The 24664-nt window shown below is 37.9% G+C and overlaps 3 protein-coding genes and 1 long non-coding RNA gene across 6 annotated transcripts in view; 3 read left to right on the plus strand and 1 right to left on the minus strand.

Annotated features, from left to right (window-relative positions):
* Positions 1-13943, plus strand: part of LOC100378984 (alpha-mannosidase 2C1-like) — a 56961-nt gene extending 43018 nt beyond the window's left edge. For both annotated transcript variants that reach the window (XM_085490452.1, XM_085490461.1), the window contains 13 exons: positions 638-761; positions 1989-2165; positions 2425-2520; positions 3168-3327; positions 3915-4092; positions 4242-4346; positions 5508-5664; positions 6497-6640; positions 7510-7619; positions 8002-8081; positions 10972-11120; positions 12653-12756; positions 13137-13943. In XM_085490452.1, the coding sequence (XP_085346578.1) occupies positions 638-761; positions 1989-2165; positions 2425-2520; positions 3168-3327; positions 3915-4092; positions 4242-4346; positions 5508-5664; positions 6497-6640; positions 7510-7619; positions 8002-8081; positions 10972-11120; positions 12653-12756; positions 13137-13254 (1702 nt within the window). In that variant the 3' untranslated portion in view covers positions 13255-13943. The remainder of the gene's footprint in view (positions 1-637; positions 762-1988; positions 2166-2424; positions 2521-3167; positions 3328-3914; positions 4093-4241; positions 4347-5507; positions 5665-6496; positions 6641-7509; positions 7620-8001; positions 8082-10971; positions 11121-12652; positions 12757-13136) is intronic.
* On the minus strand, positions 10878-14368 carry LOC146748087 (uncharacterized). 2 transcript variants are annotated; one of them, XR_014926568.1, is made up of 3 exons: positions 14076-14368; positions 13521-13565; positions 10878-11102 (listed from the first exon to the last, which is right to left on the minus strand). It is a non-coding gene; the product is annotated as an uncharacterized LOC146748087 (long non-coding RNA). The 2 variants fall into 2 exon arrangements; XR_014926567.1 differs by lacking the exon at positions 13521-13565.
* Positions 14369-14604: 236 nt separating this feature from the next.
* On the plus strand, positions 14605-18061 carry LOC146748088 (uncharacterized). Its single transcript, XM_085504514.1, has 3 exons — positions 14605-14731; positions 16992-17426; positions 17805-18061. The coding sequence occupies exons 1-3, from the start codon at positions 14605-14607 to the stop codon at positions 18059-18061; spliced, it is 819 nt and encodes a 272-aa protein (XP_085360640.1).
* Positions 18062-19757: 1696 nt separating this feature from the next.
* Positions 19758-20525, plus strand: LOC146748089 (uncharacterized). The gene has a single exon (XM_085504520.1). It carries the CDS (start codon positions 19758-19760, stop codon positions 20523-20525), a length of 768 nt encoding a protein of 255 aa, XP_085360646.1.
* The last annotated feature ends 4139 nt before the right edge of the window (positions 20526-24664 follow it).

The raw sequence follows: 24664 nt of genomic DNA on the forward strand, positions 1-24664 counted from the left end.
TGTTCCGAGGACTACATTGGATTAACTTTTAATATAGTTGAATTAACTTTTAATATAGTTGCGATATGAACTCGATTAAAACGCGTTCCTATATAGGGTTGCGTTTTAATTGGAGTTTAATTAAACTCAATTACAATGCAATACAATGGAGAATTGCATTTTAATTAAGTTTAATTAAACAAGAGTTGAATATCCCGTGACTGAACATAGAAATGTTTGCGAAGCTTAGGTTTAGTATCGGGGTAAGGTATGGTATAATTATATTAATATTAATATAACGTGAACCATACCTTCCCCCGATACTAAACCTAAGCTACGCAAAACGTATTAATAATCGAATTAACTATTAATATAAATTATGTTTTCCGAGGACTATGAAAAAGGTCCTCGGAAGGTGTGTATGTCCTCGGAAGTAGCTATATATCTGTATTTTTGTCCTCGCAACATATAGCAATCCAAGTACACACACACACACACACACGCATACATGGATGCATGGACACGCATGCAAACACAGTTGAAGTTGATGTTCAAGATTGATGTTAAATGGTTTTGTTAGCATAGTTTGTTTGTTTTGACATGATTTATAACTGTCAGTGTTTGGCTAAAATTGTACATTTGATGATTTTTTTAATAGAATTAAGATGTCAACCCCTGAGCAATTCTTCAAGGAATTAGAAGATACTTCAAATGATTTATGTAAATGGATTGGTGAACTTTATCTAGAGCTGCATCAGGGAACATTTACAACTCAGGCCATGGTAATTTGATTTGTAACCACTTTAGTCAGCTGCTTCTCTTTCTGCTCCAAATCAGTTATCCTTATAAATTGGAGTTACTCTATCAATTGCCTTTTAGCAGATCTTTAGAATCTATGCACAGTTCTGATGAGAATGTCATTTTTTATAACCACATGAAAACCACAAAACTTTTATGTAATGATAATGTCACAGATTTAATATACTAAGTACAAACAGGTAAAAGATACGAGAGTGGAGTGAGAAACTTTTTTTGTTTATCAGAATTAGCCATGAGTCTGGTATATCAGAATTGGCCATGGATCTTGTTTGTCAGAATTAGCCATGGAACTGGTTTCTCAGAATTAGCCATGGAACTGGTTTATCAGAATTAGCCATGGAACTGGTTTATCAGAATTAGCCTTGAACTGGTTTATCAGAATTAGCCTTGAACTGGTTACTCAGAATTAGCCATGGACCTTGTTTATCAGAATTAGCCATGGAACTGGTTTATCAGAATTAGCCTTGAACTGGTTTATCAGAATTAGCCTTGAACTGGTTTATCAGAATTAGCCTTGAACTGGTTACTCAGAATTAGCCATGGAACTGGTTTATCAGAATTATCCATGAGTCTGGTTTATCAGAATTAGCCTTGAACTGGTCTCTCAGAATTGGCCTTGATCTAGTTTATCAGAATTAGCCATGAAACTGGTTTCACAGAATTAGCCATGAATCGATCTGGTTTATCAGAATTAGTCTTGAACTGGTTTATCAGAATTAGGCATGGAACTGGTTTCTCAAAATTAGCCATGAATCGATCTAGTTTATCAGAATTAGCCTTGAACTGGTTTATCAGAATTATCCATTGAACTTGTTCATCAGAATTAGCCTTGAACTGGTTTATCAGAATTATCCATGAGTCTAGTTTATCAGAATTAGCCACAGACCCGTTCAGATTGAGATTGAAATTGAAACAAGAGGTTGTAATTCACTATTGGAATGTACTGTTGTTGGCTTTTCATTTCTGACGATGGTAGCCGTTTTTTAAGAATACCCCCTACTTTCAAATATCATTATTGGGGAACCTAACTTCTCTACTAGTGACACCAAATAGGCTGTTCTTGTGGGTGTTTAGGTGTAATTTTGAGTTTATAAATATCTATGGGTAATTGTGTAGATTTATGTTAATGATGTACAATGAACTAGAAATTAATCTGTGTTTTCTAAAATTCCTTTTATTGAAATTCACAGATCAAAAAGTACAATAGAAAGCTGGAAATTCTTCTTCATGATTTAGAACTGACAGCTTCTATGGCAATGCTTGCCAATGCATCTTACAAGTACCCTCAAGAAGAACTGTCAGAAATGTGGAAGAAACTATTATTAAACCAATTCCATGATGTTTTACCAGGGAGTTGTATTGCTTTGGTGAGTTTGAAAAATCACCCCCTCTATGGCCATCATATTTTCTGTGAAAATAGAGGGCAGTATAATCATGACGTAAGATTTTTAGTTAGCACCATTGTGATAATGAAACATAAACTGTAATAAAAATAATTACAAACATTACATTTTTTGTTGGTTGAAAATAAATAAAATCAATATAATGCAGTCATAAATATGATGAAGAGATCCAAATCTCATCTTTCAAGTTAGGAAAAGATTTGACATATTTTATTTTTCACAGGTAGTAGAAGATGCATTGCAGTTGTATAAGGAGGTAGAGAAGGTTGCACTCACTGCACTAACTAAAGCTAGAAATAGTCTGTTATCAGCAAAACAGGTAATACTGTAGAATACTTTATTTTCGCTTGGAATTTATTTTCGCTCTTTTCGCTGAAGGGATGATTCCGTGAAAATAAAATCCAGCGAATATACTTTTTTTCCTATAATTCACATTAAACTCATCAAAAATCAGTGAAAATAAATTCCATACAAAACACCCAAAAAGCCTTTTCAGCGAAAATTAATTCCAGCGAAAATAAAGTATTCCACAGTAATCATGTACTGACAATCCTGAGGTTACACCAAGGTATTGTGGGTAAACAATTTTCTGGCATTTCCTTTATTTGTCAATGTTTACATATATTAAGGTTGATATGAATAGATAACACATTTTCTAAAAAAGAAAACAAACATTTCACCTTTCTATTGTACTTCAGAGGTAAACAAAATGAAAAGGGTTCAGATTTTGAACTGACTTGTGTGATAACGAGAAACGAATTTTTTTGGGGGGGACTTGTATATACAGTTGTTTGTCAATGATAACCTTCTCTTTGATCACGGTGTGAGAACTTTTTGTACAATTAAAATGTATACTCTTTCCTGTGTCACCTTAGAACCAAGTCTCTTTGTTAGTTTCAGCTGATACATCATGTGGAGATGTCTTGCATTAACTCTCAGTAAATCATATTGCTTGTACAATTTCAGTCTACTACTGGAACTAAGTTACTAGCATTCAACACGTATTCATGGGAACGAACAGAGGTTGTGAGCTTACCATCAACTGTTGATACAACTGATGAAACACCCATAAAGAAATTGAAAACATCAGTAAGTCAGATTAGAGACAAACAAGGCAAAATGTTAGGTAAGAAAGTTCTCACTCAAATTTGAATATTAGAAAATATACTGCTGAACTAATCCAGATCTTGAGAAGAAGTACAGTAATGTAATTTCTATAACTATGATCAAACTGATGTAATCATCAAGGTTGCACGGTGCATGAAATAGATCTATGTGCACAGATGATAATGACAATTTCAGCCCTAAATGTGTTATAAATAGGTGATTTTCCGTACAATTGCGAGATCTCGCGAGATGCATGAAAGACGCGCGTCAAACGTCTGCCGCAAAAATCAAACGATTTGATTTTGAACTCGAATTTCCTTATTTCATAGCTCACACCGACCGGCCAATCTTCGACAGAAGAATATTGCTTCCGAATACCCTTACTTAATCGAAATTACCTATCATCAAATGTGGACAGCACATCATTAAGCATGGAAATGTCCCCAAAATACTTTCGCGTTTGTCGAATCCCACGCGATGTTTGACGCCACTACGACGCTATGACCTTTGTTTGTCCTGTTTTTACGTTAGATTTCACGCATAACGCGTGATTCTCGCAATGTACGGAAAATGGTCTATTCACTGTGGCTTTTCTTACTCTTGTAGCGGTTATACATGTGCCTTCAATGGGATATAGTGAACTCAAACCTTATGAAGAAAGTCTTTGTAATGTTTGCATCAGTGACAATTCTAATGGTCAAATTATATTGGAAAATGATTCATTGCGAGCTACCATTGATAATGTTGGACGAATTGTATCACTTGTGCACAAAGCATCGAAACGGTAAGTATGACATAATCACTAATCATGCTGTATCGCACGTTTCTGATGACCAGTGTATTGCCATATCATACTCATCAAGGTGTAGGTCAATGCTTATGTTTATGTTTAATACATATTAAATATTTTGTATTTCAATTTGTTTATATCAGTGAAGCCATAGCAACTGGTTGTTATGGTAACCAGTTTGTGCTTTATGATGATGTTCCACTTTTCTGGGATGCCTGGGATGTTATGGACTACCACTTGGAGACAAGGTAGAGTAATGTGATGTTGTCTGTAAAATTATGAGGCACACAATATTTGATTTCAGTAAACAGAGTACAGTCGGAAAACTCTTCTCAATATTGTACTGATAATCAATTTATTTTTCCCTGCCTGGTATAAAACAGTTACAAATGCATGTACATAAATCAAAATTAATGTAAAAGCTACAACTATTTTTCAACAATGTTTTTTTTTATTGAATATTATATATATATTTTTAATTGACTTGTTGTTTAAACATTAAAAGAAATGAAAATTATTAGTTTTAAATCAGTTTCAAATATTCTGAACTAAGTGAACACAATTTTCTATGTAGGTTTTGATAAAAATTTAAGAAAAACATATTTAGAGAAAAATTATGGTGGTTTATTTTGTCGTGAGGGACAAATCTTGTAATAACACTTATTGTAAAACTTTTTTATGTTTGTTGTAATAATTTAATTAGAGATACTGTAAAATCTGAAAATGCAAAAATAAAATTCCAGTGATGTGATCCTATTCAGTTATGATGTACAAAGAATGTGACATAAAATATGACGCACATTTTCAAAATAAAAACAACATATCTCTAATGAGTGCCTGCGTGGTATCACAGTCATGAATTAGAGATTCTATTTACCCCATGTATTCCTTTCACAGCTTTTTGTCATCAGAATTGTATCAAAGCCATAAACTTCATGTATGAGCACATCAAAGGCTTTTTAGCTCATTCTGTAGATTTCATATTAACACTGACCCTTGAATATAGTTTACCAATAATTTATAGTCATCGCTAAACAATTTTGGGGGAATCAGGATATTTACCCTTTTAGAGACACTCTGTTAACATTTTACTTTGGAAGTAATTCTATCAGCGAACATTTTCAGGTTTTATGAAACAGCATATATGCGACCAAAACATACATTGTTGCTATAAAACCAAACATTAATATTTACCATATTCCAAACAATTATTAAAAATAATGTATTAAGTCATCAAATGAGCCATGTTGTCATATCTTTGGAGAAGACATCACACCTTTGAATTTCGACCAATCAGATCATGAATAACACATTTGATATCAGGGATGGGATATCAAAACTACTCAGTAAGTTGTATGACATGGTCCATGCATGATACATGTAATAAAGTATGATACGTTCCATTTCAGGAAGCCTGTTACAACAGTTAAATCTCCAGCCTACATTGTACAAGATAGTACACTTTCATGTGCGATTGCTGTGTCTTTACAAATATCAGAAAAAAGTTACATTGAACAAACCATATCTCTTGATGCTACATCAAAATACTTGAAATTTGACACAAAGGTGAGTTGAACTACTACGTATTTTACATATTGCCCAGTCCACCAAACATGCAGTACTGTGAAAGGATTAATTATTCACTGGGTTTTATTTTTGCTTATTTCACTGACTGGAAAATGAGCTAAATTAAACCACAGTGAATATGTAAAATTGAGCATAGAACACATTATCTAAATGATAAAACCGTGAATTTAAAACCCATAGAATATGCCTGAAATGGTGAATCAGTGAAATTTAAACCCAGTGAAAATTAGTCATTTTACAGTAGTAGATTTGCTTGACAAATTAACTTTTGGCATATTGATGGGAAATTGTGTTTATTTGGTTAAAATTTGGATAAATGTGGAATCAACAATTTTGGAGAAAGAAATTATAAAATTCAAATCTCAAGAAAAGTATGGCTGGATGATTGAAGATTGGGCTTCCAATTCTTTATTTGAGAATTTTTCCAAATAAAAATAAAACTACATTTTGAATCAAATCTCAGAACTTCATGTGTTTGATTAAAATTGTCCCAAGCATGCCTGAGAAATGGTTGATAACATGTGGCAAACATGGGTGCAAGTCAGTTAAATATCGTCAAAACAAAACAACTGAAGAGAACATTCATGCTATTGCTGGTATATCTTAAAGACAGTTTAAACACAGTCAATGACATTTTAAATTTAAATTGGTTCAGAAATTTTTTCTGGCGATATTCAACCAGTCAGTTGAATATAAATAATAAAATCCAAAAATGCCTAAAAAGAACATGCAACTCATTGTAACAGGCATGAATGCTTACATAGATGTAACCAAGAACATTCAGACTTTGTTCTTAAACCTTCTCTTGTAGGTTGAGTGGAATGAAAATCGCAAGTTTTTAAAAGTTGAAATTCCTGTGACAGTGAGATCTTTACATGCTTCGTACGATATACAGTTTGGTCATCTACAACGACCCACCCATGGTAATACATCATGGGATTGGGCTAGGTATGAGGTAAGATTTGCCATCAGAAACCCATATTGCATGATAGGATTGGACTAGGTATAAGGTAAGATTTGCCATCAAAAACCCATATTGCATTATAGGATTGGACCAGGTATGAGGTAAGATTTGCCATCTGAAACCAATATTGCATGATAGGATTGGACCAGGTATGAGGTAAGATTTGCCATCAAAAACCCATATTGCATTATAGGATTGAACCAGGTATGAGGTAAGATTTGCCATCTGAAACCCATATTGCATGATAGGATTGGACCAGGTATGAGGTAAGATTGTAACATGATTACTAATTTTGGAGTAAGTTCAAACAGTGACCATTTCATCATCCTTGACATTCTCGGCACTAGCCATGGGTGAAACAAATGTTGAGGTTGGCAGAATTTGAAATGACATATATATAATGACTACACAAACATTTTAGTTAACATCAGAAATATACAAATAATATAATTCTTAATATTACCGGTAATAATTCATGTTAATTTATAATAATTTTATGTAAAAACACCAACATTTGAGATAATGCTGTATTTTGTAATAGTCAGCCATGATGTTAAAAGGTCAATCTTTTTTTGCATTGACCAATCAGATTGCCAGGATTTTTATTACACAGTATGGAGATATAGCAAATTATTACCCTGCTTTATTACACTGAAATGTCATGAAATATAGGGGTAAATAAGGTTATCTATTGAAATAACAGCTTCCTATGAAACTATTATAAATATGCACGTATATTATGTGGGAGAAGGTGGTGCTATGTTAATTGATTCATTCGTCATTTGTGACTTAATGGTCATAGGTAATCTTCATACATTACAGTTTATAATTATATATACTGTTGTATCCCTCTATCTTAGGTGGTTGGACACAAGTGGGTGGATTTATCTGAATACAATTGGGGAGTTTCTGTGTTCAATGATTGTAAATATGGGCACTGTACTCAGAATGATGTAATTAGATTGTCACTGTAAGTATTAAATAAATGTAATATATATTATAGTTGCAGACATAATAAAAAAACATTAGTACTATTACATTATTGTTCTGTTTGAACAATACAACAAGATTCTTTGGAAGTACTATAATGACTGGAATGGTACAGCACCAACAACAATTATAAACTGTTGACGTTCTGAAATATTGTCACTATGGCAATTTCATCACAAAAATAATGTTTTGCTTTCCTCAATGGTGATGTATTGGAAGCACACATCATTGAATTACTGAATTTCATATGTAATGCAAACCACACCCAGCCAGTAAAACTGGCTTATTATCAAAACTGTGCAATAAAGTAATTTAAAACTTGAAGCAAAATGTCATCTTGACTTTTTAAAATTACGTTACAGACTAAAAGCACCCAAAGCGCCAGACCCAGAGGCCGATATGGGTATGCACCAATTTAGATATGCTGTTATGCCTCATACAGGTTGGTATATATTTTTTTGCTTACAAGAATCTCCCCATTTCATAGTGACTATAACTTTTATGCCTCACCAGTGTCATGGGGTTGAGCTATTATTACCATGGTAATAGGTACTTAGACTTCACATAATTGTAACTATGTTGGTTGCCTTGGTTCTTGACTTTTGTTTATGTTAGTGGAGAGAGCACTATTCACCAACAAAGCTGCAGTCTGGTACCCTGGCTACTGTCCATATAGATTATGACCTGATTGTAACTATGTTGGTTGCCTTGGTTCTTGACTTTTGTTTATGTTAGTGGAGAGAGCACTATTCACCAACAAAGCTGCAGTCTGGTACCCTGGCTACTGTCCATATAGATTATGACCTGATTGTAACTATGTTGGTTGCCTTGGTTCTTGACTTTTGTTTATGTTAGTGGAGAGAGCACTATTCACCAACAAAGCTGCAGTCTGGTACCCTGGCTACTGTCCATATAAATTATGACCTGATTGTAACTATGTTGGTTGCCTTGGTTCTTGACTTTTGTTTATGTTAGTGGAGAGAGCACTATTCACCAACAAAGCTGCAGTCTGGTACCCTGGCTACTGTCCATATAAATTATGACCTGATTGTAACTATGTTGGTTGCCTTGGTTCTTGACTTTTGTTTATGTTAGTGGAGAGAGCACTATTCACCAACAAAGCTGCAGTCTGGTACCCTGGCTACTGTCCATATAGATTATGACCTGATTGTAACTATTTTGGTTGCCTTGGTTCTTGACTTTTGTTTATGTTAGTGGAGAGAGCACTATTCACCAACAAAGCTGCAGTCTGGTACCCTGGCTACTGTCCATATAAATTATGACCTGATTGTAACTATGTTGGTTGCCTTGGTTCTTGACTTTTGTTTATGTTAGTGGAGAGAGCACTATTCACCAACAAAGCTGCAGTCTGGTACCCTGGCTACTGTCCATATAAATTATGACCTGATTGTAACTATGTTGGTTGCCTTGGTTCTTGACTTTTGTTTATGTTAGTGGAGAGAGCACTATTCACCAACAAAGCTGCAGTCTGGTACCCTGGCTACTGTCCATATAGATTATGACCTGATTGTAACTATGTTGGTTGCCTTGGTTCTTGACTTTTGTTTATGTTAGTGGAGAGAGCACTATTCACCAACAAAACTGCAGTCTGGTACACTGGCTATTGTCCATATAAATTATGACCTGATTGTAACTATGTTGGTTGCCTTGGTTCTTGACTTTTGTTTATGTTAGTGGAGAGAGCACTATTCACCAACAAAGCTGCAGTCTGGTACCCTGGCTACTGTCCATATAGATTATGACCTGATTGTAACTATGTTGGTTGCTTTGGTTCTTGACTTTTGTTTATGTTAGTGGAGAGAGCACTATTCACCAACAAAGCTGCAGTCTGGTACCCTGGCTACTGTCCATACAAATTATGACCTGATTGTAACTATGTTGGTTGCCTTGGTTCTTGACTTTTGTTTATGTTAGTGGAGAGAGCACTATTCACCAACAAAGCTGCAGTCTGGTACCCTGGCTACTGTCCATATAGATTATGACCTGATTGTAACTATGTTGGTTGCCTTGGTTCTTGACTTTTGTTTATGTTAGTGAAGAGAGCACTATTCACCAACAAAGCTGCAGTCTGGTACCCTGGCTACTGTCCATATAAATTATGACCTGATTGTAACTATGTTGGTTGCCTTGGTTCTTGACTTTTGTTTATGTTAGTGGAGAGAGCACTATTCACCAACAAAACTGCAGTCTGGTACCCTGGCTACTGTCCATATAGATTATGACCTGATTGTAACTATGTTGGTTGCCTTGGTTCTTGACTTTTGTTTATGTTAGTGGAGAGAGCACTATTCACCAACAAAGCTGCAGTCTGGTACCCTGGCTACTGTCCATATAGATTATGACCTGATTGTAACTATGTTGGTTGCCTTGGTTCTTGACTTTTGTTTATGTTAGTGGAGAGAGCACTATTCACCAACAAAACTGCAGTCTGGTACCCTGGCTACTGTCCATATAAATTATGACCTGATTGTAACTATGTTGGTTGCCTTGGTTCTTGACTTTTGTTTATGTTAGTGGAGAGAGCACTATTCACCAACAAAGCTGCAGTCTGGTACCCTGGCTACTGTCCATATAGATTATGACCTGATTGTAACTATGTTGGTTGCCTTGGTTCTTGACTTTTGTTTATGTTAGTGGAGAGAGCACTATTCACCAACAAAGTTGCAGTCTGGTACCCTGGCTACTGTCCATATAGATTATGACCTGATTGTAACTATGTTGGTTGCCTTGGTTCTTGACTTTTGTTTATGTTAGTGGAGAGAGCACTATTCACCAACAAAGCTGCAGTCTGGTACCCTGGCTACTGTCCATATAGATTATGACCTGATTGTAACTATGTTGGTTGCCTTGGTTCTTGACTTTTGTTTATGTTAGTGGAGAGAGCACTATTCACCAACAAAGCTGCAGTCTGGTACCCTGGCTACTGTCCATATAAATTATGACCTGATTGTAACTTGATTATTCACTAACTAAATGAAGCAAAAATTTCATTCACATAATATGCACACAACAGGGGTGCCACCAAATCCCAAACTTTTCAATCTTTCCCTGATTTTTTGCATGCTAGTGAGTCACTTCATAGCAGTGTGAGCTAAATCTACAAAACACTGAATAGAAAAATAATTGGGGGCTTGCAAATGTTTTCCTTATTGAGCATTCTAAAGGTTATAATTAGTCAGGCAGTGGCATGGTGATGATGATTCAAATATGGATAAAATTCTCTTAAAACACAAACTCATTTCATGTTTATTTTAGAACAGTTTTTTTCTAAAATACACAATGTTTCGATAAATTTCGTATTTTTCTGACAGGAACATTTCAAGGTGCTGGTATTGTACAAGAAGCATATAACTTCAATAATCCTCTCCAGGTTTTCCCAATAGAGGGTGCTCTCAACAAAGACTCTGAATCTTTCTTTGCTTTGGACAATTCAGCTGTAATCCTGGAAACAGTCAAGAAGGTAAAATTGCGTCATATTTCTGTATTTGATTTAAAATAAAACGTTTATGCTTTACTTTATGAACCAGTTCGCATACCCCAAATACTCGTATTCGTACCCTAAGAAACAATGTTCATACCCCTAGAAACAATTCACCTACCCCATGAAACAATTCACATACCCCTAGAAACAATTCACATACCCCATGAAACAATTCACATACCCCTAGAAACAATTCACCTACCCCATGAAACAATTCACATACCCCTAGAAACAATTCACATACCCCATGAAACAATTCACATACCCCATGAAACAATTCACATACCCCATGAAACAATTCACATACCCCATGAAACAATTCACATACCCCTAGAAACAATTCACATACCCCTAGAAACAATTCACATACTCCATGAAACAATTCACATACCCCTAGAAACAATTCACATACCCCTAGAAACAATTCACCTACCCCATGAAACAATTCACATACCCCTAGAAACAATTCACATACCCCATGAAAAAATTCACATACCCCATGAAACAATTCACATACCCCATGAAACAATTCACATACCCCATGAAACAGTTCACATACCCCTAGAAACAATTCGCATACCCCTAGAAACAATTTGCATACCCCATGAAACAATTCACATACCCCATGAAACAATTCACATACCCCATGAAACAATTCACATACCCCTAGAAACAATTCACATACCCCTAGAAATAATCCATGCACCTCAAGAATCAATTCACATACCTCAACATACCCAAAGAATCGATTCACATACCTCAACACACCCAAAGAATCGATTCACATACCTCAACACACCCAAAGAATCAATTCACATACCTCAACACACCCAAAGAATCAATTCACATACCTCAACACACCCAAAGAATCGATTCACATACCCCTAGAAATAATCCATGCACCTCAAGAATCGATTCACATACCTCAACATACCCAAAGAATCGATTCACATACCTCAACATACCCAAAGAATCAATTCACATACCTCAACATACCCAAAGAATCAATTCACATACCTCAACACACCCAAAGAATCAATTCACATACCTCAACACACCCAAAGAATCAATTCACATACCTCAACACACCCAAAGAATCAATTCACATACCTCAACATACCCAAAGAATCAATTCACATACCTCAACACACCCAAAGAATCAATTCACATACCTCAACATACCCAAAGAATCAATTCACATACCTCAACACACCCAAAGAATCAATTCACATACCTCAACACACCCAAAGAATCAATTCACATACTTCAACATACCCAAAGAATCAATTCACATACCTCAACACACCCAAAGAATCAATTCACATACCTCAACATACCCAAAGAATCAATTCATATACCCCTAGAAATAATCCATGCACCTCAAGAATCGATTCACATACCTCAACATACCCAAAGAATCAAGTCACATATGTGCAGAAAAAATACCACTACATCTGAAAACTGTTAATGTACATCAGTGCATAATATACCATGATTCTTGTTATATTTAGACTGAGGACACAAATGACGCCCTCGTCTTGCGTTTATATGAAGCATATGGTAGCACTGTTAGTGTTAAATTGACAAGCCTGTTACCAATTAAAACTATTCACAGGTATGTACCATGTGTTCAGTTGACTGTTGAATTGTATGGCATGGAGAATTCATGATATGAACAGCTGTCATTTTGCATGGTATTAAGGTTTTTGGCTTATTATAACAATGGCCTGCATTATATCCCAGTTTGTAGTTTTTTTACAAATATATGATTGAATTCTTGAGGAAGGATTGAACATAAATTATTTTGCTTTTGTGATTACTAACACTTTACTTTATTTGTATATATGTCTGTGACTGGTTTCATAGTGTCATGTCAAATATCACCTTGGTTATTTGTTGTATCATTATATTCAATCAATGTTATGACTAAATAAAATAGTAACAGTATTCATTATGACGTTAATATGCAATTAATCCCAATTTGTTTTTACTCAGGTGCAATATTTTGGAAGAAATATCTGATGGTCCAGAACATAAGATTGAATGGAAAAATGACAGTGTTATTTTGGAATTTAAACCATTTGAAATAATGTCTCTACTTGTATATATATGAAATAACTATTATGAAAGTTTACCTAAATTCGCAATGGAAGTTGATTTTAATTATGTAGGTAGTTGATTTGGACTGTGATGACAGCTGAATTACATAGCCGCTGTCTTGTTAATTATCATAAATGATTTGTTATCAACTCATCAAATCACCAATTGAAAATAGTTTAGTCTAAACCTAGTGTCCATTCCCAGGAAATAATTGAAAGAACGAAAAATAAAAATGAGTGGGGCAATTCACCAATCAATAATAAAGTTATTGTTACTCACTATGAAGAAATAGTGTATGGCCTAGATAGATGGATCCTCATGCACCTAGATAAACAAATGTTACATTAATTAGTTCAGTTTTGTTCAATTATGGGAATACATTATAATATTTATAATAATGAATTGACAGAATTGTTCCAGATTTGATGATAAAACATACTAAATTTTACTAAAGTGTACACCCTCTCTAAAGTAGCTCAAGAGAAATTACAGTGGCCCCTCGCTAAGTCGCGGGTGTTGGGATCCAAGCAAAAACCGCGACTTATCGAGGGCCGCGACTTACCGAGGGACGTCGTGAAAGAGGGAGGTCGTGCATTGAAAAACATATAAAAAGCACATATAAACCCTCGGTTTAGTTAATTGATGTATCATCACATGTGTCAGGCAGTATTCGAATAAAATCATGATTATGTTTGCTGTAAACATTGCGTTGATTATTTTGTTTGTGTCTGATATTATGTGGGCTGCTTGCTGTTGCTTGCGACTTCGACGGTAACAGCTTCCAAAATAAACCAGTTTCATCGCAATTATAAACATGTTCGTCAAAATAACCACCTTCATAGATAATTTCTCTCAGTTTTTCGGGAAAAGTTCCGACAGCGTCAATGTTCCCAGATCGAGCTTCGCCTTGGATTGAGACTGCGTGTGTCGATAGCGTGTCTTCTTTGCCATCGCAAGAACCACCCTGAACTGGCCTTAAATTCAAAGTCGTCATATCTGAGTTGTATGCTTTGCATTGGGTGATGGGACCAGATAGTGGAGTTCCGGCAGACCGTTCTTAAAGAAACGTAAACAGCTTTATCGGTGTCATCATTGTCGGACACTTTCGCTTGTTTTTCTGTTCAGTCCCGCCTCTTGGTAAACTTTGAAAACAAATTTACATTTCATTTTTTACCCACCCACGAATAGTGGGCTCAACCACGTGCAACCCTTAACTTGGTTTGACACGGTCGATCGCCATGAGTTTATGGCGTACGAACAGGCTGTATAGCTTTCGCTTTGACATGCTGCTCAATTGAGAAATAGAGATCAGAATTCTATGAATTCAACTCATTGTAGCGAGTTTTTGTAGAGGTATACCAAAATGGGACCGGCCAAGAAGTACGTACGGTCACTACTCGACACCCCTGTTGACACCTTGAGTAAAGCCACTGTTGCTCATTGCGTCTCAGCAATTGATGGACAGTGGGTGTTAAGTTGTCTCTTTAACGGTTAGTTAAAAACACTATGCCACGAAACATTAGTCTTTGTACTTCAAAATTGCTGTCAAAACACAATAGAAATTTTGGGAGCCATCCAAGTACCCGCGACTTAGCCGAATCGCGACTTAGCGAGGGGCCACTGTATTACAATTCATTGAGGCTCATTATAATCTTGGATATGTGGTGTTTGGAGATAATTGTGAGATCAGAGGTACATTACTTGAGGTTTGCAACTATGGTGACATGATACCAAGATCTCGTTTCAATCTCGCTCTCGCATAAGTGTTCCAACTCAGGAAAATGCGAATGCGCATGCCTGAGGTAACTAGGATACTGGGATGTCCAGAGGGATCAAAATAGCTGCTCACGATATGACGAATTACGATAACTATATTTTCTGTACATTTTCGATGTATTACATTTTTTCACTATGAATGTGGTAATACATGTTTTAATACAAACCGCCTATGCCATACCATGCCATGTCAGAAGGTCGTAGCATCAGTCTCGCTGTCTATGAGATGAGACTTGAATGGGATCTTGACATGATGTCACCATATAATACTATGTTTATTTTAACACCTTTATTGCATTTCATAAACCAAAATAGATATGTAATTCATTCTATAAGGTTGTAATAAAGAATTATCTTATCTTTTCTTATCTATGCGCGTTGCAAACCCCAAGTGATGTACCTCTGGTGAGATTGATTTAGAAAAGCCAAGATATGAGCTGTGAGATAAACGAGATACACTTGTACTTCAAATAAATAAATATATTCAATCATGTACAAGTTTTATGTGTATCAATTACTTGAGTACAGTATGGCCTTGATGGGGTTGTCTCTCAGCTTTATCTCTCATTTTCATATTGTATCAATTACTTGAGTACAGTATGGCCTTGATGGGGTTGTCTCTCAGCTTTATCTCTCATTTTCATATTGTATCAATTACTTGAGTACAGTATGGCCTTGATGGGGTTGTCTCTCAGCTTTATCTCTCATTTTCATATTGTATCAATTACTTGAGTACAGTATGGCCTTGATGGGGTTGTCTCTCAGCTTTATCTCTCATTTTCATATTGTATCAATTACTTGAGTACAGTATGGCCTTGATGGGGTTGTCTCTCAGCTTTATCTCTCATTTTCATATTGTATCAATTACTTGAGTACAGTATGGCCTTGATGGGGTTGTCTCATCAGCTTTATCTCTCATTTTCATACTGCCCTGTTTTAGCTAATTTTATGTAAATTGTGAAAATCATGTCATCTTTATACAAATTTTGACTCTTCTTCACCTAGCAAAAATACCAAAGTTACTGTTAGTCATATGTCTTTTGTTGACCATGTCTTGGTTCATTCCACTTCTTGATGCTGCCTGGTCACATTTTGATTGTTACATCCTCTGTTATCTGAGCAAGATGAATTTCTTGCTTCCACTAAATCATCTGGGTCCGTGCATCTCCTGCTGCCAATCCTATGAGGTATGTGGTAATCAACCTCTTCTGGACAAGATAGCAAAATGGATCAGCCAGATTTTTCCATGCAGTACATGAAGTGGGATATGTCAATATTTATTATTAGAATAATTCCCCTAGCCGATGCTGCTCTCATGCAGTCTGAACCTACAACATCAAAATAAAATAACAGCTTACAAACGCTCAAACTTGATACAAGACTTTGATGATGTTCAGCTGTTTCTGCTTAGCAGAACTTCAAATGCTCATTTACTGGCACCCAAATTGCCATGAGACTTTAATTCTCTCAACTACTCAAAGATTTTGCCTTGTCTCGTACCATTTTCGTCATGTTATCCTCAGCTTTGAATACCCATAATGGATGGCAATGTTAGTATGTCTACACAGTGACTCACAATGTAACCTTGACTGATTTGCATCAGATGTTAACCTGTGCATCTACAACACTCACCTTCAACATCATGCATTCTGGGCTCATTTCACAATTGTTTAATTGTTTAATTTTGTATTTCAAAATGGTTAATTATTCCCGTGAATTTTATTATTTGCACTGCGCGCATGCGCAATTGTCTTGTTGTATTTATGCAAATTGATTGTTTCACGCATGCGCAATTTTGTATTGTTAGTTAGTAGCGTCCTTTGTTGCTTTCAAGTCAACCGTGAACTTTTCGATTTCGTTTTCAATTACGAACTTTTGTTACGCTTCGCAATTACACAATGTCGTCTGGTAAAAGGAAACACAAATGCGCTGGATGCTGACAACCCGTTAAAGACCACTTTTGGGGTAAACCAGGGAAACACTGCGATGGTAGACCAGTTTCTGATGATGACGCCGATCAGTTTCCTTTGTCTGTTTCACCACGACAACACAACGATATTTCTTCGGACTCAAAGTCACACATCGCTGACGATTTCGTTTCCTTGACATCAGATCTCCAGGCATTACATCAAAAGAAGAAATTGCTCGAAGCCAGACTAGAGAAAACTCGTCCAGAAGCTGAAGTGGCGAAACTCGAACGCGAATTCGATCACTCGGCGTCTGTTGAGTCCACTGCCACCAGTATACACCATCACTCACGGCAACACAGTCACAGTGCGTCCGGTAATTTCAGTCTCGGCGATTTGCGAAAAATGACCCACCTTAGGGAGGAAGTCGAAGAGGAACTCGCCCCTCTCGCATCGATGGTCGGCGTAGACAGGACAGTTGGTGATGAACAACACAATGCTGGTGAGTGGCGTTTTGATCATTTTGGTAGAACAATACCCCACGCCACGGCCATGAAGACAAAGGATCGCCAATTTACTAATTCACCGGAGCATTACATTGCAAGTTTCTACACTTCAAACGAATTAAAATATGATGACTTGACACTGGAACAATTCTTGCAAGGATACACGTTGTTGTTACAGAACCCGAGTTTGTCTGTAACAGAGCGCAATGGGAGACTTCAGCTCTTGCATGACATTTTCGTTAAATTGCCGCAATACAAATGGCAAGTTGTACGTAGCTACCATGCAACTGTGATACGCTTGGTTGAGTCACACAGGCGTTCGTGGTTAGATTCTTTCGCCGATGTCAAAGAGGTTTTCTTTGATTTTTCACCAGATAAGTTGAAGTCACAGCCTGTTGCTAGGAACAAAGGATCTGCTGCTACAAGTTCGAGTAACAATAACATTTCCGTTTGCACTGCATTCAATGAAACTGGGTCATGCTCGTTTGACCCCTGCAAATATCGTCACATCTGTAACTACTGCTTCACATACAGGAATCGCTTTAATGCACACAGCGAGTTACATTGCAAACAGAAGCCTGGGACAGATTCAAAAATTAAAAAAGGAAAGGACATATCAACTTCGGCGTGACTGGATAAAACAACATTCAAGTCTGCTGCCACTGGTAAAATTGACATTAGTGATGCCTGCTCCTCATCACCTACTGCGGTCAGCAATTACAAATGCATCAATACCGTTAAGTCACATTTGGTTTCTCCACCCACTGCAGTCAGCAATTACAAATGCATCAATACTGGAAATGTCTCAAGTAGCAGTCACATGGGTGCAAATACTACTGACGTTTTTATTCAACATAATGATTCACCACCTACACCGGTCAGCAATTACAAATGCATCAACACCGTTAATCTCTCGGGTAGCAATCACAGCGGTACCTCTAACATTATTAATTCTCATTCTGCTTCTCCACCCACCACGGTCAGCAATTACAAATGCATTGACACTGGAAATATCTCGGGTAGCAGTCACATGGGTGCAAATACAACTGACATTTATTCTATTCCACATACTGATTCTTCGCCCACTACAGTCAGCGATTACGAATACATCAACACCAGTAATGTGCCAGATAACATTCACATTGGTGCAAATACTACGGACATTATTAATTCTCAGCCTGATTCTGCACCTACTGCGGTCAGCGATTACAGAGGCATTGATACCATTAATGTCTCAGGTGGCAGTCACATGGGTGGTATTTCTACTGACAATATTATGCCACATTTCGATGCTGTTACGGTCAACAATAACATTTATGGTGACACCACGCATGTCACAGGCAGCAATCAGTTTAGTACAGGTACAAGCATTAATGACTACAAGGGCACAGATATTACTTGCATTAACAGCACCACATCCATGGCTGACTGCCATCCACCTGCTTACTTCGTGGATTTACATAACCACATCAAGGCAACAGGTACATACAATTATCTGGGTGCTCGCATTTCTGTCCTTTCGTCTCTCAACATGCACAACTGGCGTATCTTGCTTCAAGATTACACTGATGATATTTGTGATTTCCTTGAATTCGGCTGGCCGATCAGTTATTCACGTGATTATTTACCAACATCACACGCGGCAAACCACAACTCTGCTATTTCTTTCCCAGACCATGTGGACCGCTACTTGGCTACAGAACGCTCCTTCGGTGCAGCAATTGGTCCGTTTGATGCACCTCCATTCTCAACACCCCTCACTACATCACCTTTAATGACTGTAGACAAGAAGGATGCCAACACTCGTCGCATTGTTATGGATCTCAGTTTTCCTGAGGGCTACTCAGTGAATGACGGCATTCCCAGCCATGAGTATTTGGGGCAGGAGTTTAAGTTGCATTAACCCACCGTCGATTCAATGACTGATCAAATCCGTTTACTGGGTCCTGGTTGCTTGCTCTTCAAGCGAGATCTTAGTCGGGCCTACCGTCAACTCCGCGTGGACCCATCTGATTACAGTTTACTTGGCTACACCTGGGACAGCAAATATTACTTCGATATTGCCCCACCATTCGGACTTCGCACAGCTGCTCTGATGTGTCAGCGTGATACTAATGCAGTCCGCCATATTGTCCAGTCTCGCGGGTTTGACATTATTAATTACATTGATGATTTTGGGGGGGGCTGCACACCCTTGCAATGCTCGCCCTGCATTTGAGACACTTGGCGCAGTTTTGCAGGAGCTAGGTCTGAACGAGTCAGTTGCCAAGGCAGTTTCCCCATCTACTCGTATGGTGTTCCTAGGTTCTTGTTTTGACACAGTTGATATGACCATTTCTGTGCCAGAGGATAAGCTGGTGAAGGTCGATCAGGAGTTATCTCTATGGAATAATCGCACAACTTGCTCACGTTCCGACCTTCAGAGCCTGATTGGTTTGCTTTCGTATGTTTCAAATTGCGTTCGTCCAGGCAGATTTTTCATCTCGCAGATGTTAGAGACTTTACGTTCTATTCCGGACAAACATTCGCGAATTGCTGTCAATGATGAATTTCGCCGTGATTTGCTTTGGTGGCAGACATTTCTGTCCAAGTATAATGGCATATCGATGATCCTCAACCAACCCTGGTCTGCACCAGATACTGTTTTATGCACAGATGCTTGTCTCACAGGCTGCGGCGGCATTACAGTTAACCAGTTTTATCGCACACCATTTCCCATGCATATCATCGATATGGATCTATCCATCAACTGTCTGGAACTTCTTGCAGTGGTCATCGCTCTGAAGCTCTGGGCTACACGCTGGACTGGACTCCGCATCCAGATTGCCTCAGACAATACAACTACAGTCGCGCTTATCAACAATCACCGCTGCCATTCTTCCTTTGCCTTGAGCTGTCTTCGGGAAATCGCATTCATCCAAGCACGTTATGAATTTGACCTCCGAGCAATCCATGTTGCTGGTGCCACGAATCTGGCTGATGCTCCAAGTCGGTCACACCTCTCGCCGGAATTCCAGGCACGGGTTGCGATGTTGCAGTCCACATTTGGGTTGTCTGAGGCGGCAGTGTCAATTGATGACTTCACCGCACCATAACTATTTGTTTTCTATTCCTGTGCAGGTCCAGTTGATTCTCTTGTGTCTTTGGACGTTCAAGCCAAGCGATCCTTGCAGTCTGCGTTTCCAACTGGTTATCTTCGTAACATTATGTCACAGTGGCGAGCATTTCTCCTGTTTTGTCGATTCTTCGTGGTGATACCTCTCCCAGCAGCTCCTCAGACACTTATTCGGTATACGCAGTTTCTCTCTCGCTCATTCGCATCGACCGCTTCTATTGGCAATTATCTCAACGGTGTTCGTCTATTGCATCTGTTTATGGGCTTGGAACCCCCATCACTCAGCAACTTTGAATTGAAGCTAGTGCTGCGCGGGATTCAACGTTTGTCCCCACATCTGGTTCGGCGGAAGCTGCCAATCACCCCAGAAATCTTACTACGTATTCACAGTCTGCTTGATCTTCGTCGCCCGCTTCACGTTACGCTTTGGGCAGCATTCCTGCTGTGCTTTTTCACTTTCTTTAGGAAGTCTAATGTGGTTCCACGCTCTGCATCAGACTTTAATGCCAGCATGTATCTCACTCGTGGGAAATTCGTCTCAATGGCATTGGTCTTGTGGTCAGGGTTACCTGGTCCAAAACTATCCAGTTTGGCGATAAGGTGTTGCACGTGCCTGTGCTGGCAATATCTGGCTCTCCGCTGTGCCCAGTGGCAGCATATAAATGCATGGTCTTGATGATGCCTGCTCCACGCGATGCACCTGCCTTCCTCATTCCGACTATGACTGGCACTCTTCATCCACTAACGCATCAAGCTTTCGCTAATCATCTGTCTTTGTTACTGAAGGCGATTGGCCTTGATCCAGCCTCATATTCCGGACACAGTTTTCGCCGTGGCGGTGCGTCATTTGCCTTCCAATCAGGGGCTGAGCCGGATGCAGTCAAAGCTCAAGGAGATTGGTCTTCTCAAGCGTACTTATTGTATATGGAATCGTCGTTCGGCCATCGTCTCCGTACTGCTGCCTGCATACGCACTGCAATTGAGGAAGGGAATCTCTCACTGACTCTTTGATTTCAGTTTTGGCGGTTTTTATTATTTTGGCCTTTTTGTCTTGTTGGCTGGCGAACATGATCAGCAAAACTCATTGTTTCGTTAGTGAATAAAACGAAATTAATTATCCGCCAAAACTCTTGTTGTGTTTTGTTTGAACTGAGAGAATAATTGTGTAATTTTGTATTTCAAAATGGTTAATTATTCCCGTGAATTTTATTATTTGCACTGCGCGCATGCGCAATTGTCTTGTTGTATTTATGCAAATTGATTGTTTCACGCATGCGCAATTTTGTATTGTTAGTTAGTAGCGTCCTTTGTTGCTTTCAAGTCAACCGTGAACTTTTCGATTTCCCCACCCACCCACCCTTTTCATTGCTTGTTGTCCGAGGTGGGCTTTTTCGCAAGTGAATGTTTTATTTTATTTTATTTTTTTTAAATTTTATTTGCTTTTTCTCGAATCGTTATTTTTCTTTATTAGCCTTTTTTTCGCGTGCATCGAATGATTCTTTCGGTTTCGTGATTTTCTTGCTAGTTTTGTTAGTTTTTATTGCATCTTGATGTTATTTTCAGTTTTGTGATTCTGCCTTTTTGTCTTGTTGGCTGGCGAACATGATCAGCAAAACTCATTGTTTCGTTAGTGAATAAAACGAAATTAATTATCCGCCAAAACTGTTGTTGTGTTTTGTTTGAACTGAGAGAATAATTAAGGACAGATCACATCATGCATGTCAATTGGTCTGAGCATCCTTATTTATTGTTTGATGGCAAAATGAAAGCCGTGGTGGGCAAGTTGACCGAATATGCACTCTGCTTATCTGCATTCACTGAAATATCCAAGTCTCAATTAACCTACCAAAAACTATACATCTAGAAATTCTAGCGAAGAATGTAAATGTTGGAAATCAGTGGATAGAGGGAGGGTATTTTTTCAGTGTAATGGAGCGTGTCTTCATGCAGTTGTGTGGCGAGTTCGAATCTCGTGTTTCATGTTTATACGTTTGTTCCTATAATTCCCATTTCAGTCTTCTTTGCAAGCAACCCTTCAGCTTGGGCTGGTTCCAAGGAATCCATGTGTAATATTGATGGGGTTGCAGTCTTACTGAAAAATTATGGAATCTAATACAATCGGATGATGAAATTGTGGCCTGAAATTACCATGACCCTTCTAACACGTCAAATTGAACTTTATTGATTTATTCAAGTTTTCTTAAATACGGCACTCGAAAAAATACAATGTATAAACAACAAAAACAACAATAATATATGAAATAAATAAAGCACACCTCCTATAAAATGGTAAACTACTAAAAATATCTACATTATCAGAGTTGTAAATGTTGTTAAATAGTCGTGGTACAGAGGGATAAAAAAATATTTCCGTAAATTTGTACAATAGCGAGGTGGTTTTAAAAGATGACGTGATGGCGCATGAAAATTAATTTTGGAAATAATGTAAGAAGAATAAAAATTGTTATTAAGAAATTTACAGATAAAAACGGCGTCAAGAAGTTTTCTCCGAGACTAGTGTTGTAAGATTAAAATGACTGCATATAAATTTCTTTTGGACCCGTTCGATCTTCGTGATCATAATGATCTGATGCGGCGACCAAATTTGGGAACAATAATCCAGTTGGCTTCTGTCGTGCGACTGAAACAAACTAATTAGACAGGCGGAACTTTTGAATTGTCTGTATGTCCCGTTTGATCGAGCCAAGCATTCCAAACGCTTTTGATGCAATAATAATATGGGTTATTATAGGTTGTGAGAATGACCCGGAATTCTTAATTGGGAAACGCCGCGGCGTTTAGTTATAACGCCATCAATATTAGTGAAGTTTATAATATTAAATTTCTTTTGATATAACTCTGAAAGACACGTTTTACACCACTCATGCACTATGGAGAGTGAAACGGTGACAATTGTTGATCATATTTCTGATTAGTTTTGCATCGTCAGCATATATAGAACACTGCGACGAGCTTACGTTATCACGCGTATGAACATAATAAAAAGTAGGAGCCCCAGCTGAGAATAAAGCCATGTGGTATACCGGACATTCGTCCAAAATGACGTGGTGTCTGAAAGAGCAAAGTTAGTAAGGATACTGTGCGATATTTGCAGGCATCAGAACGAGACCTAAAACAGGGACGACATTAGCCCGTTTAAAAATTAAGGAAACGTACACGTATTGATAGCATAATTAAAAAATAAACGGAATGCATAAATTATCAGCACTTTTCTGGAGAAAAGTGTAACAATATGATGGCTGCACTAGATTTATCGGATACCTACCTTTACACCCAAATGCATCCAGACAATCATTACCGATGCTACCTCAGTTTGTGATCAAAGAAACTAATTCAAAGTCAGGCTTTTGCAACTACTTGCCAGTGCACAGGGCATAATGATACAATATTATGACATATTGATTACTGGCTTTCCCATCAACACTGAATAGAAAAAGCTGAGACATGGTATGGATTATTCGCTGACATTTCTTCAGTCAGGGAAGTTTCTGGTCAATGTGTGGAAGTCGCATCACGAGTCAACCCAAACCCCAAAGCTAACCGAGATACCAAGTCTACCATTTCTACTCCTCTATGCCACAGATTATACTAGTATACGATTATTAAATCAGCCTACTAGTAGTTAAAAGCATATACAAGCATATACAAGGATGGTGAGGTTCATGAGCGGATTTAGAGGGGGGCGAGGGGGCCTCCCCCTATGTCTAACAACCAACAGGGCTTCGCGCCTTCGGCCAACTTATGATCGCCCCCCCCCCCCCCATTCCAGAATCCTAGATCCGCCCCTGAGGTTAGGCTTCTATGAAAGGTTTGAAATGAGCTAGTTCAATTTCACGACCTAGACTTTTATCTATGTTATTAGTTCTTAAGTCATTCGAATCACGCAAAGGTAGACAATGTTCTTACTTGTCTTGTCCTCCGGGGAGTTGCAACGAATTATCTTTTAATGTTCATAGTCAAAACGAGGTAAATTCCTCTTCTGGCTGTGCCACACTCTCCAGATCAGTGCCAAACATCATAACGTAAGTTAATTGTGCTTTCCAGGACGGTGCAAAACATTTGTTTCGTAATACCTATTGGGTCTTACCCTAAACGCAC

This window comes from Saccoglossus kowalevskii, chromosome 2, assembly GCF_978046115.1.
Source record: "Saccoglossus kowalevskii chromosome 2, keSacKowa6.1, whole genome shotgun sequence".
Lineage (NCBI taxonomy): Eukaryota > Metazoa > Hemichordata > Enteropneusta > Harrimaniidae > Saccoglossus > Saccoglossus kowalevskii.